This window comes from Ruditapes philippinarum, unplaced genomic scaffold (genome assembly GCF_026571515.1).
Source record: "Ruditapes philippinarum isolate M1 unplaced genomic scaffold, ASM2657151v2 ctg3931_1_1_1_1, whole genome shotgun sequence".
Lineage (NCBI taxonomy): Eukaryota > Metazoa > Mollusca > Bivalvia > Venerida > Veneridae > Ruditapes > Ruditapes philippinarum.
This window is the reverse complement of record NW_026860597.1, coordinates 1-15,357: the sequence shown is the minus strand read 5'-3', so window position 1 is coordinate 15,357 and position 15,357 is coordinate 1. Positions and strand designations below refer to the sequence as shown.

General features: G+C 32.9%; 1 protein-coding gene across 3 annotated transcripts; it reads right to left on the bottom strand.

Annotated features, from left to right (window-relative positions):
- Positions 1–222: 222 nt before the first annotated feature.
- LOC132712733 (uncharacterized) lies at positions 223–7,747 on the bottom strand. Of its 3 annotated transcripts, none has more exons than XR_009623344.1 (3): positions 1,913–1,962; positions 1,234–1,362; positions 223–517 (listed from the first exon to the last, which is right to left on the bottom strand). XR_009623344.1 is itself a non-coding variant. In XM_060695152.1 (3 exons), the coding sequence occupies exons 1-3, from the start codon at positions 7,645–7,647 to the stop codon at positions 342–344; spliced, it is 363 nt and encodes a 120-aa protein (XP_060551135.1). In that variant the 5' UTR covers positions 7,648–7,747; the 3' UTR covers positions 223–341. The 3 variants fall into 3 exon arrangements, 2 of the variants coding, with proteins under 2 accessions (XP_060551135.1, XP_060551136.1); XM_060695152.1 differs by lacking the exon at positions 1,913–1,962 and adding an exon at positions 7,590–7,747; XM_060695153.1 differs by having other exon boundaries at positions 1,941–1,974.
- Between the last annotated feature and the right edge of the window lie 7,610 nt (positions 7,748–15,357).

The window sequence follows — 15,357 nt, the reverse complement described above, 5'->3', positions numbered from 1 at the left end:
ATAAGAAAAGTGTATAAAGATACATTGTATGTAAAATAAACCATGTTATGTTGACAATCAGCATTTAATAGTGTTTTTTTGGTAATTCTGTATAATGTAATTGTATGTATTTATACATTGACAAAGGAGCACATTTAAATATAACATCGGCCTATATTTGACTTTGACCATAGTCATAACTATTCCTCAATTAAATTTCGCGGGGATACATTGATCAAGGCATTATAATCATAAACATTTATATTCAAACTTCTTGACATTTCATTATATTACACTGACACTGATCAAGACTTCACTGCATTTACGTAAAAACACTATTTATGATGTTCCTGACACAAAAGTTATAACAACAATGAAGAAGAAAAAAATGCAAACAATATTGTTAATGTCATTTTAGTAGAATCCGCTTTGTTGCATTCATCGTCATTGCAATAACAAATCTCGCTCGTGGTTCCAGAAACATGTATATATTCACATCTCTCTGCTTGAAATCCAACCGTGCTGCATCCACGAGATACTGCAAAAGTATTCCAATATACTCCAATATACTACTTATACAAATTTTATTATTTTAAATGTACCGTAAAATAGAAAACACAATGTTCTTAGTTATCTACGGAAGAGTATACTGACCCCCCCCCCCCTTTAAATATTTAATATGCCTTAAAGAAAAAAAAAACATTTGTATAATACACATACCTTTAAAGAATTGACAGGTTATATGATAATATAAAATAGATATCTTATTAAAGAGTTTTATCTGTTATTATACACCCTAAAATCACAAAATAATATACATAGTTTCTTCGATGATAGTTGGTTCCAATAAATAAAAGCGGTTTACCCAAGGAAACGTCAGCTTTCCAAAGTAGCATTTCAATGAAAAGAAGAAAAATATATTTCTTATAAATAAAAGTAAGTTCTTAAGAAAGTCTTAACAGAGTCTTACTATCTTTAACAGAAGCCAAAGATATGAACTATATTAATAACTTAAAAAACATTACGAACTATGTTGTAATCATGTATCGTCTTATTTTAAACAGGCATATAAAATATCAGAGACATGTTATCTATGTCTCTGACAATATATAAGGGGGTCAGTAAACTTTTCCGTAATTACAACAATATTAAACTCTGATGATAATTGTATACAAATGTGTTTTATGTCACTTAATATGCGGAAGTTTAAGGAATAGATTTGAAGCGTCTATTTCTATATACATGTATATATACCTATTGCCATTTTGTTGAATTTTGTTGTGATATTCATTTTCATACAGGAGGAACTATCACAGTTTATCTTATTAGCGAAGTAACTGCTAAACGGAATGGTACAATCAGCACATTCATAACATTCAATACCTGAAAATAAATTGAAAATACGAAAAGATCTAGGTTGAGAATACGTTAAATAATATATCGCACCAGTTTCAAAACAACTACAACAACAAAGAACCCCAAGACTTTGAATATTGCATTTAAAGTAAAAGATAACAAGTGCTATATTATTCATTCACGAATTCGAAAACCTAGCTAAACGCCGTTTTCCGGTACTTTCTGTACATAGCTCTGGGGAATTCATCTAATGGAGTGTTGTTTCTGGCTTTTTTTTTATTAAAGTGAAATAAAAAGTTATTTCTTTGTATGAAAATAATTAAATATCATTGTATGAATAATTCCATACAAAAAATAAAGTAAATACACAAGTTTTCAAAGAAAATAACCTTATATATTATGGAAATTCCACTATACGGCTGTTAATATTTTATTGATTTTCATTTTACAAGTATTGTGAAATTGTCTAGCGATTGGTTCGTCCACTTTGAATATATTAATACAAAGTAAACGATTAAACTTAAATATCACATAAGGAATTAAAAGTAGGGCAACGGATTTTATAGAACGTTCTTACAAAATTTGGATAGACGAATTGATTTTACATGTCAAACTGTCGGCCATTATGCAGGTGTGTTTATGTTGCGAGTATTTTCATTGGCTGATGAAAAAACGCTATCCGTCGCGGCTATACGCCGTCATTATCCGGATTATTATTAGACGCCGCTTGCAAGCGGCGTCTAGTAGATATGCATTTTTCCATACAGCAATGGTGAAAATATTAGACTTGATTTTGTGCTTTTTTTATTTTTTGTTTTAACAAAATCACACTGTTCAATAAAAATAGCTTTTATGATGTACAACATGTCACGGAGCTTTAAGGAATTTGAATAAACGTCTAACTGAAATGATAATGCCATGTTTGAATATCATATTCTTTTTATCATTATTTAGTTTTATCTACATAATAAATAACGTGCCAATGAGCCAGTCTATAGTCGATCGTTCTAAAACTTAACCGTTGAAAGAGGTTACGACTGAGGCAGTGTCAATTACTTCATTAGCTCCGCCTCTGATGAAGTTCGGCTCCGCCTTAAATTGTCGCAAAAATTTTAAATGATGCTCCGTATGCTAGCACCTAGTCTTCGTTGACGGGGCAGATGGGAACCAGGACAACTTTGATCAATATCACTTGTCGAATCATTAAATTACAAGTCACAAAGCCTAAACCACGCCCATTATCAGAGAGGCGGTTCTTCCGCAACCGTAAACTCGTTACGCTACGGCCAGTAAGGGGAGATCACTGCAGAAAATTCGTCCTCTAAATCATTCGAACATTATGCAATATAAAACTAAATGGATATATTCTCGGCACAAATTGTCTTGAATTCATTTTAAGTATACCAATCATTTCAATTTTACTTGTTATCCAATTTATTTTGCTTCGACCAGACGTTTCAATCTTTGTCGCAACAGAAAAACATTTTCGAATTTCAGACATGGCATTACTTTGTGAGTTCTACTTGTTCACAAAAATATGCAACTTTATTACTAAACAACGAGCACGCACATACCAAGACTATGGAGAAAAAATTGATTTGTGCTTCGGATATTCAACTGTAATAGAGAACGATTTTCAATGCTGATTGACTGTTCACATCATTTGGCGGCGTCTTTGATGTGCAGCATTAACATTCAACTTGTTATTCATTAGCCATGAAATTGACAGTCACTAAGAGAAGTTGGGTTTAACCATGTAACATACGGGCACATTCAAAATGGAAGCCGAGGATAGAAATAATCAAAACAAACAAAAATTGTTACAATAATTTGTACCAGAAGTTAATCGTTGATGGTGGTAGATGGTTGATATTTAACTGATTACATGATTAAACTTTTTCATATGAGCATACGTTTGCATTAGATATCGTTTTACACGTGTAATTTTACAAACCGAAATTTTACGAACATGTGTAAAAATGAAACACGAAAGGTTATATTTAATAATATCTTGTCCATGTACCAAAGTGAATCTATTTTTTTTTTTAAATTATCGATTCTTTTATGTATGTCCAACAATCAAATGAAAAAAGCTGTCGTATACTGTGTTCTATTTACTTTTTCATGAATTTAGCAATTTTGTGTGGTATCCCTTGTAATATTTTATATACAGTGGGAAAAGAAAACAATGACAGAAGCCCCTGTGGGATATACTCCTGCAAATCGATTTTGTTTTATAGGACACATGTTTGACATTTTGATTTTTTTAAATGACACTATATATTACTATATCTCCACTTAAACACAGGGCAAGTTTTTTTAAGTAAACTTCTGAATAAGCCCAAATCCAAGGTAATTACAAGAAGGCCATGATGTCCCTGAACTCACTCACCTGAATATAGAAACTCTCCACATGGAACAAGTAATATTGTAAACTATAAACAAAAGCATATATAAATTTTAAATCTTAAACTGATATCACAAAGTTAATATTTGTATCTGAACTTGTATATAAACATTACTGGTTGCTATTGCTAAGGGAAAACAACAGTTGCAAAAGATGTGTACATATAAAGAAAATTAATGAACCCCTGGTGGCCAATTTTGACTCAAGGGGTTTTATTTGAAACAAACTTGGTAGACACTCACAAGAAAATGCTTAATATCTAAACTCTAGCTCCTTGGGGTTTTTAAAAGAAGATGTTTTAAGTTTTTCCTGTATACATATAAGAAAATCAATAACCCCCATGGGGCGGGGCCAATTTTGACCCCAGGGGTTTTATTTGAACAAACTTGGTAGACATCCATTAGAAGAAATTTCATGCTTAATATCTACGCTCTAGCTCCTTGGTTTTTTTAATAGAAGATTTTTAAGTTTTTACTATACAAATATAAGGAAAATCAATGACCGCCTGGGACAGGGCCAATTTTGACCGCAGGGCTTTTACTTGAACAAACTTGGTAGAAATCCACCAGAAGATGTTTCATGCTTAATATCTAAGCTCTAGCTATTTGTTTTTTTAAAGAATATTTTTATATATATATACATATAAGGAGAATCAATGACCCCAGGGCGGGACCAATTTTGACACTAGGGCTTTTTATTTGAGCAAACTTGGTAAACACCTATCTAAACTCTAACTCCTTGGGGTTTCTTTAAAGAAGATTTTTAAGTTTTTACTATAATACTTATAAGGAAAATCAATGACCCCCAGGGCGGGTCAATTTTGAGCCTAGGGCTTTTATTTGAACAAGATTGGTAGACACTCACTAGAAGATGTTACATGCTAAATATCTAAGCTCTAGTTCTTTGGGGTTTTCCCCTTATACATATAAAGAATATCAATGATCCCCGGGGCAGGGCCGATTTTAAACCCAGAGCTTTTATTTGAGCAAACTTTGTAGACACTCACTAGAAGATATCTTATGCCAAATATCTAAGCTCTAGCTCTTTTGGTTGATTTTTTTAAAAGTTATTTCTTTCGGTTGCCGTGTCAACCTTAGTTTTGCATTGAATTAAATTCTTTGAACAATTTTTAAAAGTGATTCCTGTGAAGTTTGGATGAAATTGGCTTAGTGGTTTATGAGGAGATGTGGTTTAAAGTAAAAACGGACGACGGACTAACAGTATTGGTCAAATTGCTTAAAAGCTCGTCAACTTCCGGATTAGATTTTTCGAAATGCGAGTAGAACTCTTTTCACTTGCAATTTTACTTTTAATTCGAAACATATTCCAGAATTTGATTGTTTTTTCCGCCTCATTTCATTTATTTTTTTTCTAGCCCGTTTAAATGCATACTGCTTCTTCGACTTCTTAATCCTTTCTGCATTTTTTCATATTTGAAAGATTTTCATCACTTGTATTCTTTTTAATTGCCTCTTTGTATTCCTGCTGATTCCCTTTACACATAATTTATTCATTTCACGAGTCTTTCCGTTGAGAAAGCTTGATTTTTTTACAGAAGATGATGTTTTATAAAACATTATGCAGTTCTGTGAACAAAAGTCTTAAGGAACTACACAGCGAAATCAGACAAACACTTAAACCCCACCAAGCTGGGTCAATTACAGTAACGTGACTATGACAAATGGGGCACATATATGCATAGGTATTGTGAAATAAATCCAGGAATGACATTATAAACAACCACTTTTATGAAAATATTATAATGACCTACAAATGAGACATCGACCTTATTCTTAGACGACATCATTACTTTAATTTATTAAATGAAATGTTTGACCGGGCATAATGTCCAATACAGTTGAACACCCCTGTGCATCTAATTTGATGCTCTTACTAAGCGGGCGAACTACTGAAATAGAACTAGCACTAATAATTTATATTGCTTTGTTGCTTTGTTAAATAAGTATATGTATGTATTTTGTTAATAAGTTTCATACAGGTATTTCCAATTCATTTGAATTATTACAGAGGACTGAATAGAATGATTTTATTATGAATCACGAACTTAAAATTTGTAAAATTCTGTAAAAACATATTTAGATATCCATTGAAAGTGTTTTGCCATATGTCCCATACAAAAATAAATAGAAATTAGTAATGATATATAGAGGATATTTGTTTGTTTGTGTGTAAGATGAAATAAAATTACATCTTACACAACAATCACATAAATTTTTCTTTTTATGTTATGCTTAAAAACAATTAAGTTTAAATGAAATTTCCTCAATATTAACTTTAATTTTAAAACCTGTTTTCCCCACTGGTAACCTCATTTTAGTCGACTTACAAGAAGTCTTGAGCTGAAAAATAAGTTCGACAATCAACGTTAAATGGCGATGATATTATTTATTTTATTCCAAAAGCATGAATGGTCCCTTGTTTTAAAAATGAAAACAAACAATTCTAGTAGAAGAAAAAGTCACACCAACCGACCTTATTTCCGTTACTTACTGCGAATTTAAACAGAAACAGTGAGTAAAACGAATGTATATATTTGGCATCCAATAGGAAAGTTATGTCTGTTTCGGTACACTTATGATTAAAAATATGTCTGACAACAATTTGTAATTTAAATATGCCCACTGATGTACAATTTCAAACAAATCCGACTAAATGTCAACAGGTTGGTTTTTTGTACTTTCGGTTTCTACAACCTTAATAATAAATATAGAAATAATGTATCGTTTGCTTTTGTATCTTTTAGGTGGACTTTTACTACATATATTGGAAATAAACTTGTCAACAATTCCCAGCATTAAATTGCTATTTGTTTACTTGTTTAGTTTCTTAGCGTAGGTTAGACCGAAAACCGCATCCTTTCTTTGTAATATACAAATGGTCCTTATCCGAAGACTGATGGAAAGGGCCGAAAAATTGCGATTGGAGTAATATAAGCGACCACCATTTTTAAAAGTTTTGTATTTCACAGGTGGGAAATAATTGTGTTTGATTCAGAGGGATAACATTTGGATTTTTTTATAAGAAAGGAAACTTATTTGAGGATTGTTAAAGACAATAAATAATTGTTGACAGATGTGTAAACATTTAAAAAGCGTCTACGAATTAGGAAAATATGGAATTGTTGAAAGGCTGTCTTACGAACGCTGGGTTATTATTCTCCGGGCTGATGACTGTCATTGCATTTTAAGTTTTTATTGCATTAGGCAATTATTGCTCGTAGCTAGGATACTTAAATATGCCCAAAAGTCATCAAGAGCAGTTTTACATATTGAAGGAAATGCATTTTTGAGACTGTAAAAATGAAACAAAATTTTTTAGAAACGATGTTTGGTGATTGGTAATTTGAATGAATTGAAGTAAGTTTTTTCTTTGCATTACTTCTGAAATTTAAGTTATTTATCAATTCCAGCTTTTCTTTTCTCTAAACAGCCTTGACAATGTCAGAATTGTCAGCAAAAATATAGTTAAGATACCACATGGTGAAAATCTTTAAAAAGTAGTCTCGCCATTTAAAAGTGTGAAATTATATTTTGATAATTTTCACTTTGAAATTATCAAATATAATTTCCACAGATAAATCAGTAATCCACTAAATAGCATAACATAAATCAATATATTACCAAAATAAAAAAGTTAGTAATTTAATTGTATGCCATAACAGCCCGACGCTATCTTCGGCCTTTTTAAAGACATTTTATTAATCTTAAATGATTTTTTTTTCTTTTCAAATATCTTCAAATAATTCAATATGTGTATAGAGCACATATTACACACACATTAAATTATTATGCTATTGGTGATTAATTAGAAAGAAATTTAATCTTACCTGCTGTATATTGAAACAAGGATGATAAAAATATAAGAAAACAAATCACTATTTTCATTATGTTATATTTCTGTATCGTATATGAAACAAAACTAATAAATCCTGCTAAGGAGAGAGCTATATCCTATTAAATGTAAAGTATGACAGGAATAGTGTGGCTGGTGATAAAACAATTGGATAATTTTAAATATCTTAACTTATTATTGTCGCTAGAGAGTTTACTATTCATAAATAATAGACGCTGTTACACACGTAGTACTGAAACTATGCGTAGTAAATGATACTGTTATTCTTTCGGGACTAACTGATAAACAGCTCTTATCTAAATGCCTTTTTATCATTGAAAAATCGCTTTATCTTGAAATTATTAAATATAATAAAATGATGTGAATATAATAAAAATTAAAATATTTCATCGTATTGTCGCCATCGCATTATCGCACTGTACGTCATCCATTGTCGCACTGGCGCCATCACGTTGTCGCCATCGCACTATCGCATTGTCGCATTATCGTACTGTCGTCATCGCGTTATCGCACTGTCGCCATCGCACTATCGTATTGTCGCCATCGCACTTTCGTATTGTCGTCATCGCACTATCGCATTGTCGCCATCTGGATTGTAAAGTATAACCACGATGGCTCTAACGGTATTCCGTAATTGCAAATCAAATATGTGACATTTGGCAAAATTTGTTCGGATCCCAGAGGTTAATTTTAGAGTAAAATAAGAACAAATATTGAAAAACTCGTCCGGAATTCGGAGTAGAATTATTGAAAATAGTACGAAACCAATCGGGACCGGACACATCGTTCGGATAAGAAAGGATTCCGGATTAGAAGGGTTCGAATTAGCAAGGCTCCACTGTATATATATATGTGTGGAGAAAAGGATGCGCATCGTCCAATACAGCTGTCGTGATAAAAATGATGAAAATAAAGGATGCCAACTGAAACTGTCGAAGCGGAACATATAGGGTCACGTAGTCACTAATATCATCCAGTAGTCAGCAGTAAAATAGATAGTCCCAATAGTACAATTTGCATTGTGACTACCTTTTATATGACTTTTGCGGTATGGAAAATGTGCATCCGATGAACAGAAAATACGTTATAAAGCGAATCTATCCATTATGTTTGATTTTTTTGTCAGAGCTAAAATTTATATTTGTTATTTTAAAGTTATTAACTAGAGAGCAATAAGGAGATTATGATCATTTTTCAATTAAAAAAAGCCTAACAATGATTATAAACTTTTTACAGACAATATACTTGTTGAAGTACTCAGTAATTATAGAACACTAACAACTTCTAAGGTTTTACAAAGTGTTTGATAAAACGGCTCATACACATAAGGAGATTCAATATTCCGTGACAAGAGTATATTTTCCCCGTACACTGGCGCATAAATGACGTCACGTTCACGTGGTGTTGCTAAATGCAAAGCGATTGATGATGTAAAATAATTATCTAAGGCAGTTCCTGGCACTTTCTAGTGGTTTCGGAAGTACAATACTTTTTCGTTATTTATCTATCTAACAGAAAAAATATCTATTTAGTCTGTTAGATGTTGTGTTAACACGAAAACTAACTATAGTCTGTCCCATCAAATTTGAATATTCCATTTTTTTATTTAATATAATAGTAAAATCATTTAAATTAATGTCATGTTAACCCTGACGTCAATATCTTTAGGCATGTTTTTTTTTTCATAGTCAGTAATATGGTCAAAATGTTAAAAGTATATTTTCCCCGTTGACTTACGTTGTAACCTGACGTGACGTCCATTTCAAAATGGCGGCACCCATTCAGACGTCATTTAGGGTTCGTCTCACAATTATCGTGAAATGTACTTAGTAATTATATTTTTTTTGTTATTTTTATTTACTTACTGATCAATAGCTAAATGTTATCATTAAAAAGAAAAATGAGAACAAAGTTGGTGTCAAAAAGGCAATTTTACTAGCAAACCATTATTTAAAATAATCAATATCATTTGAAGTGAAAATATCAGTAACCGCTTTATAATTTTCTAACACACACATATTTATATAATTACCATGATACACTGTCGTATTTTATATTCTTTTTAAGAGAAAAAGAGCAATGAAGTGATTTGATTCAATCAAGCGCGTATCTTGAATACCGCAACGCGTCGTAGGAACGGGAACACTAGCTAGAAGATTATAAAAAAAATGGTTCTTCGCTAATTAATGATTAATTTACATAATTTTGTAGTTGTCTGAATTCTGTCCATTAGAATGTATCACGTCTATTCAAAAATAATCAAATTGACCAGGTTCGATAGGATACAAAAATATGTTACCCTTCCTATTTCGGGTGCGATGTTCGTGCGCTTAAACTTTCTGTAGGTTTCAACTTTCACAAGAAATCGCCAACAAATACTATATTATCATGCAAATCTGACAAGAAATATATAGAACGGAGAACTGATTCACTATACATTCAGCATTGGTTTGCTTGTTACCACAGTGTCTACTTTAACTAACTCCCTCGCTAATGAGAGAACACAGACTCGCGTTCGAGGAAAATGTAAATTATAAGAATATATAATATCATGCTTTCTTGTTTGAGCAATCAAATGTCTCACAAGTCAACAAAAATGTCCAGAAATACCGGCAGTGATTTGATATTATTAAATATAAGTTTGCATTGGAGCGTTCAATAAGCGACAATAAGTGTGTGTTTTTGTAGCCTTAAAGTGTTACATATTATGTTATATGAATGGAAGATCGTGCAAAAGAGAAACACCGAGTGACGTCTTCAATAATTTTAGTCTTCCTAAAATTTTAAAATATTCAGCGAAAAAACAATAGCATATTAATTAATGGCGAATTTAGAATGAAGACATACGTCAGAGTGTGTAAAATTGCAAATTGTGTGTGTATCATGTGAGGGTCAGACCTATTTTCTCGTAATCATGAAAGTTTAGGCCCAATTATGAAAAAGTTATAGAACGTCGAATGTACAATTTCGTGATGCTATAAATTCAATTGCTTTTCGTATACATTGTTATTTGAATACTATATTAACAAGTACAAATATTGCTGCAATGCATGCAGCAATTGAGAAGCTCAAATAATGCACACATTACAGACACCTTACCAAATCATTGCTACACACAGGTCATTTTCTATTTAGATTAAGTACTATTTATTGTACATCATTTCGGATGTTTTGTAAATAATTTAAATTTGCATAATTTTACTTATCGTATGCACTATCCATGAGAGAGAGGCCAGATATTAGATTTAAAAAAATATGCTTTCACTGATGCCTACCTACCTGATAAGGAAAGTAATTCCAATACAAAAAAGACTTACAGGACTTGTAATGTGACATGACAGCAGTGCAACATTGTTCTGTTTGTGTCACTACTGTAGTCAGTAATATTAGATGATAAAAAATATCAAAGCATGTAAATTTTCTTTTTCACCTATAATGATACTCATTTTCTACAAATATCAACACCTAATCATGGTAAAAAAATATAAAAATCCAAATGTAATAAGCCAAAACAAAAACTTTCATCGACTTTAATTTTCAAAATGTCCGTTATATGTTTTACGGCAAATTGTATATCATGTTATAACATGAAAGGCATTGATGCAAAGCATCAAAGGGACCAAGGGCGTCCAAGCAAGAAATGCAGCAGCAAGTGCGGATGAAGTAAGAGACTTCTGATGGCCATATTTTCTTTTCAATGGTTAATTGGATTTAACCAGAATAGTGTATCATAGATGAATGTGTGGACGAAAGATATTGTTCACCATGAACTTTAGTAGGCTTGCTAGAGATTAGAATATTTAATGTTTTTTCTTTGGAACATACAAAACAGTAGTCAAAATAAACAACTTCTGTTTTATTTTGTTATTATACTTGTAACAAATGTACAAACAGTATATAAAATAGTAACAAAAGGGACTAATATAGTAATTAATATTGCATGCTCGGGCACCAACCGTTCCTCGGGATTCTGCAGACGTTATAACACGGAAAAACGTGCGTTAACCCTATGATATAATGGAAGACTGTCACCTGAATTTTAGACAGGTTTATGGATAGCTATTGTTAACTGATTTATTGGGAGATCAATCTATCAAAAATTGGGAAATCAGGATCGATTAAAATATCCACGGTAAAAAAATGTCAGAAGTAGAATCAGAGGAGCTGTTAATTTACCGGAAAGAACCTACGGAAAAGATAATACTATGATATAACAATTCGTAAAAATAGCATTCTTAAATTATTTCGATAAATTTATAAAGATTTATTGTTGAATATGTTTGCATTTCATTTTCATTTCCTGCAAAATTATCCAGTTCGTTATTTAATACCATAGCGCGACACGAATAACCGTTTCGTTTAGTTTCTGACACGCTAAACTAAAACTACTTCTATAAATAGATTTTCGTAAAATTTGTTCCCGGTCTCATTCATTAATATGACATGCTGCGTATCACCGAAGGGGAAACCAATATATGACTTTATATAATAGAAATCGGAAGGAATTCTTCTTTCCGAATTTATTTTTAGCTGTAAATCGAAGCCTGTAGGCGCGGAGCAATAATATCTCTCTCGGTTTGGATCGGAATATCCATCCCGATGGACACATGTCAAATAATTTTTCTTGCATATTCTATCATAATTTACTCTTTACCTCAACAAATCATTTTTTTTTTCATAGAAATTAATGTCATTACTTTTTTTACAAAAGCGTACGAATTCATAAAGGTGAAATGACGTCATCCGTAGGATTAAATACGCCAAAGTCATTTCATTTTAACGCGGTTAATTTATAAAATGCGCTTAAATGACGCGACTCATCTGGTACCCTCATGCCTGACGAGATTTCCAGAATTGGTACAACTAACGGAATCACCGGTCTGATATGCAAGAATGTTAATTTCACTAACAATTTACAATTGTTGATTGGTGAAGTAAATGTAAAACCTCAAATCATAAGAAAATCTTTATAGTTTATGGTTTTTTCTCCTTATGTCTTGCAGACTGGTGGAATGTCCTGATAAATTGTCATCATCTAGATTGTTTATCTAGTCCTTCTGGTCGAGCAATGAGGCTACGTTAATAATATCTGGTCGGCCGCATCGTAATTTTTGTCATTAGATCGATTCCTAGGTATACTCAGTCTCAGCATAAGAAAAAAACTTTGCCAACTTCAGTCCAACAATATGCTTATTTACAATAACATTTCATTTGAATGACATTTTTCATAGTTTTAAAAACCTCAAAAGACTTAATAGAAAGACTTATTGGCATATAACATTCCAAGTAGAAGATATAAATATCAGGAAAGTAGATCTATTTTTATCAAAATCTTGATGATACATATTTTCTGAATTTCAGAAACCAAAATCGATCAATCTTTCAGTAATAACGTGGACTTACCAATAAAGTTTCATAAGTTTATTTTCTATATTCCATAAGGCCATATGGCCCATGATGGTATACAATGCATAAACATGTATATGGCAAGACAGTATATAGCGTAAATGTACAAAGCACTTGAAACAGCGGAGAAGGTTTACAAATAATACCATGTTGAAAGATGATAAACATCACCATGTAACATACACAGAACTTGCCTATGCCTCCTTTTATAGTAAATTTTATGTCTTCCTAATTAGTATATGACATCAGATATTCTTACCGAATTCCACTCCGGTATTATTTTTTTTTTTTTTCAATGAGAAAATTTACAGTAATTGTTGTATTTTGGAACAAGATAATTACGCTTCTTTTCAACCGCAATTAAATCATGTTGTACGGCATATATTGTAAACTCCGAGAAAAATGTAACATATACCCGTGTGAATAATATGAAAACCGAAAGTCTACTTATAAATATTGAGGAAATTTAGCCTTAATTATAAATGCATTCGATAATGACATGAAATATATAGTAAATCAACCAAACTCATAGTCTAAATCCATTTACTTGAAAAAATATCTACTATGAGTACTCGCGACTGCACTTATATTGTATGAAATTCGCTTCCATAACTCTCAAAAATATGTCATTAAAAGTAAGACAGGGATTACTTGACTATAATATACTACTCAACTTTTTCTAAGCACTATAAGTTATCTTTTTATTATCACAGGTATAAAACAGATTTCTTTCCAATTTTTGAAAATTCTAATTCAGCAATGTCCCCTGACCTGAATCCGTGTTGACTAATCCGTTCCAACTCGTCTATTTAGCAAGGAAAGCATGCACCCCAACGTTTTCATGTTTTTGATAGGATGTACACTCATATGTCTTTTGTTATACGGCGAGATTATCGGCTTATTGTCCTTCAGTGGCTTACATTTCTTGCATATGGCGAATGCTAGCATTAGGCGGCATTTGAGAGAAGCAGAGTTAAGGAGGGCTTTAGGGATGGTGCAGCAGAGGTCACCTCCCGCAATGTTGGTATGGAGCTTGGTGCACACCAAACCGTCATAACCAGAGCCTGGAGAGATACCGGCTACATGGTACACCCGCCAGGAAGCATGCTGGAGGTCGGCAAAGGGTGACAACACCAGCTCAGGATCGGTTTCTGGTCGTTCAGGCACGTCGTGCAAGGTTTTCGACAGCAACTTCTCCTCGAAAAACATTCCTAATGTTGCGGGACTCCGTATTTCCAGGCAGACGGTACGTAGAAAGCCTCATGAAGGTAATTTGTGGTCAAGAAGACCTTGCATACGTATCCCCTTGACGCGTCGACATCGCCAGGTCCGCTTGGAATGGACCATGGAGCATACACGGTGGACAATGCAAACTGGAGACACGCTGATCTGTTCACTGATGATAGACTTCACAGATAGGCATGCTAGAGTCTGGAGATGACGAGGCAGCAAATATTGCTGAGCATGACCGCTACGGAGGTGGGTCAGTTATGGTTATTGGAGGCAACTGGGATGGACGAACCGACCTTGCTGTGCTACTTAGAGGCACACTGACAGGTCAGCGATACATAGACGACATCTTGGACCAGGTTAGGCTGTATGCTGGAGCATTCGGCGATCAGTTTATTCTAATGGACGATAATGCTCGCCCCCATAGGGTCAGAGTGGTCAAGGACTATATAGAGAGGGAGTATATTGAGCGCATGGACTGGCAAGCTCGCTCGCCTGACTTAAATCCAATAGAACACATGTGGAATGAGCTGCAGGTTAGAATTTCAGCTCGTCACTGAAACCCAAAACCATCCAGGAGCTTGGAGCCATGTTGGTCCAAGAATGGGCAGCCATATACGTTAGAACGATCAGAAACCTAATAGGGAGTATGAGAAAGCGCTGTCAAACTGACATTGATAGACACGGGTCACACACACTGTATAAAGTTTAAAACTGTAAAAATTTTTTTTAGAAAAGACGCTGCATGTTCTGAAATATTAAAAGAATATTTCAGAACATGCAGCGTCTTTTCTAAATTTGCTATTATCCTCTTCTCTAGCACAAACTCATGCAGTGTTAAACACATTTATATGGTTAAACTCGTCCTTCAGCTGAATTGATAAAACAGTAAATCAACATTAAAAACCTTTCGTACGGCGTTTAATAAAATTATCCCAAAACATATTCACACTCAAACATAATTATGGTGCTTTACTGAGTAGTATACTATCTTGATCCTGTCGAAACGAAACACAAGATCGACAGATTACTTTTACATTCACACAGAAAGATAAGTTTGATAAGTTTATTTACACATTTTATATCAATTCAGGTACAATTAATAA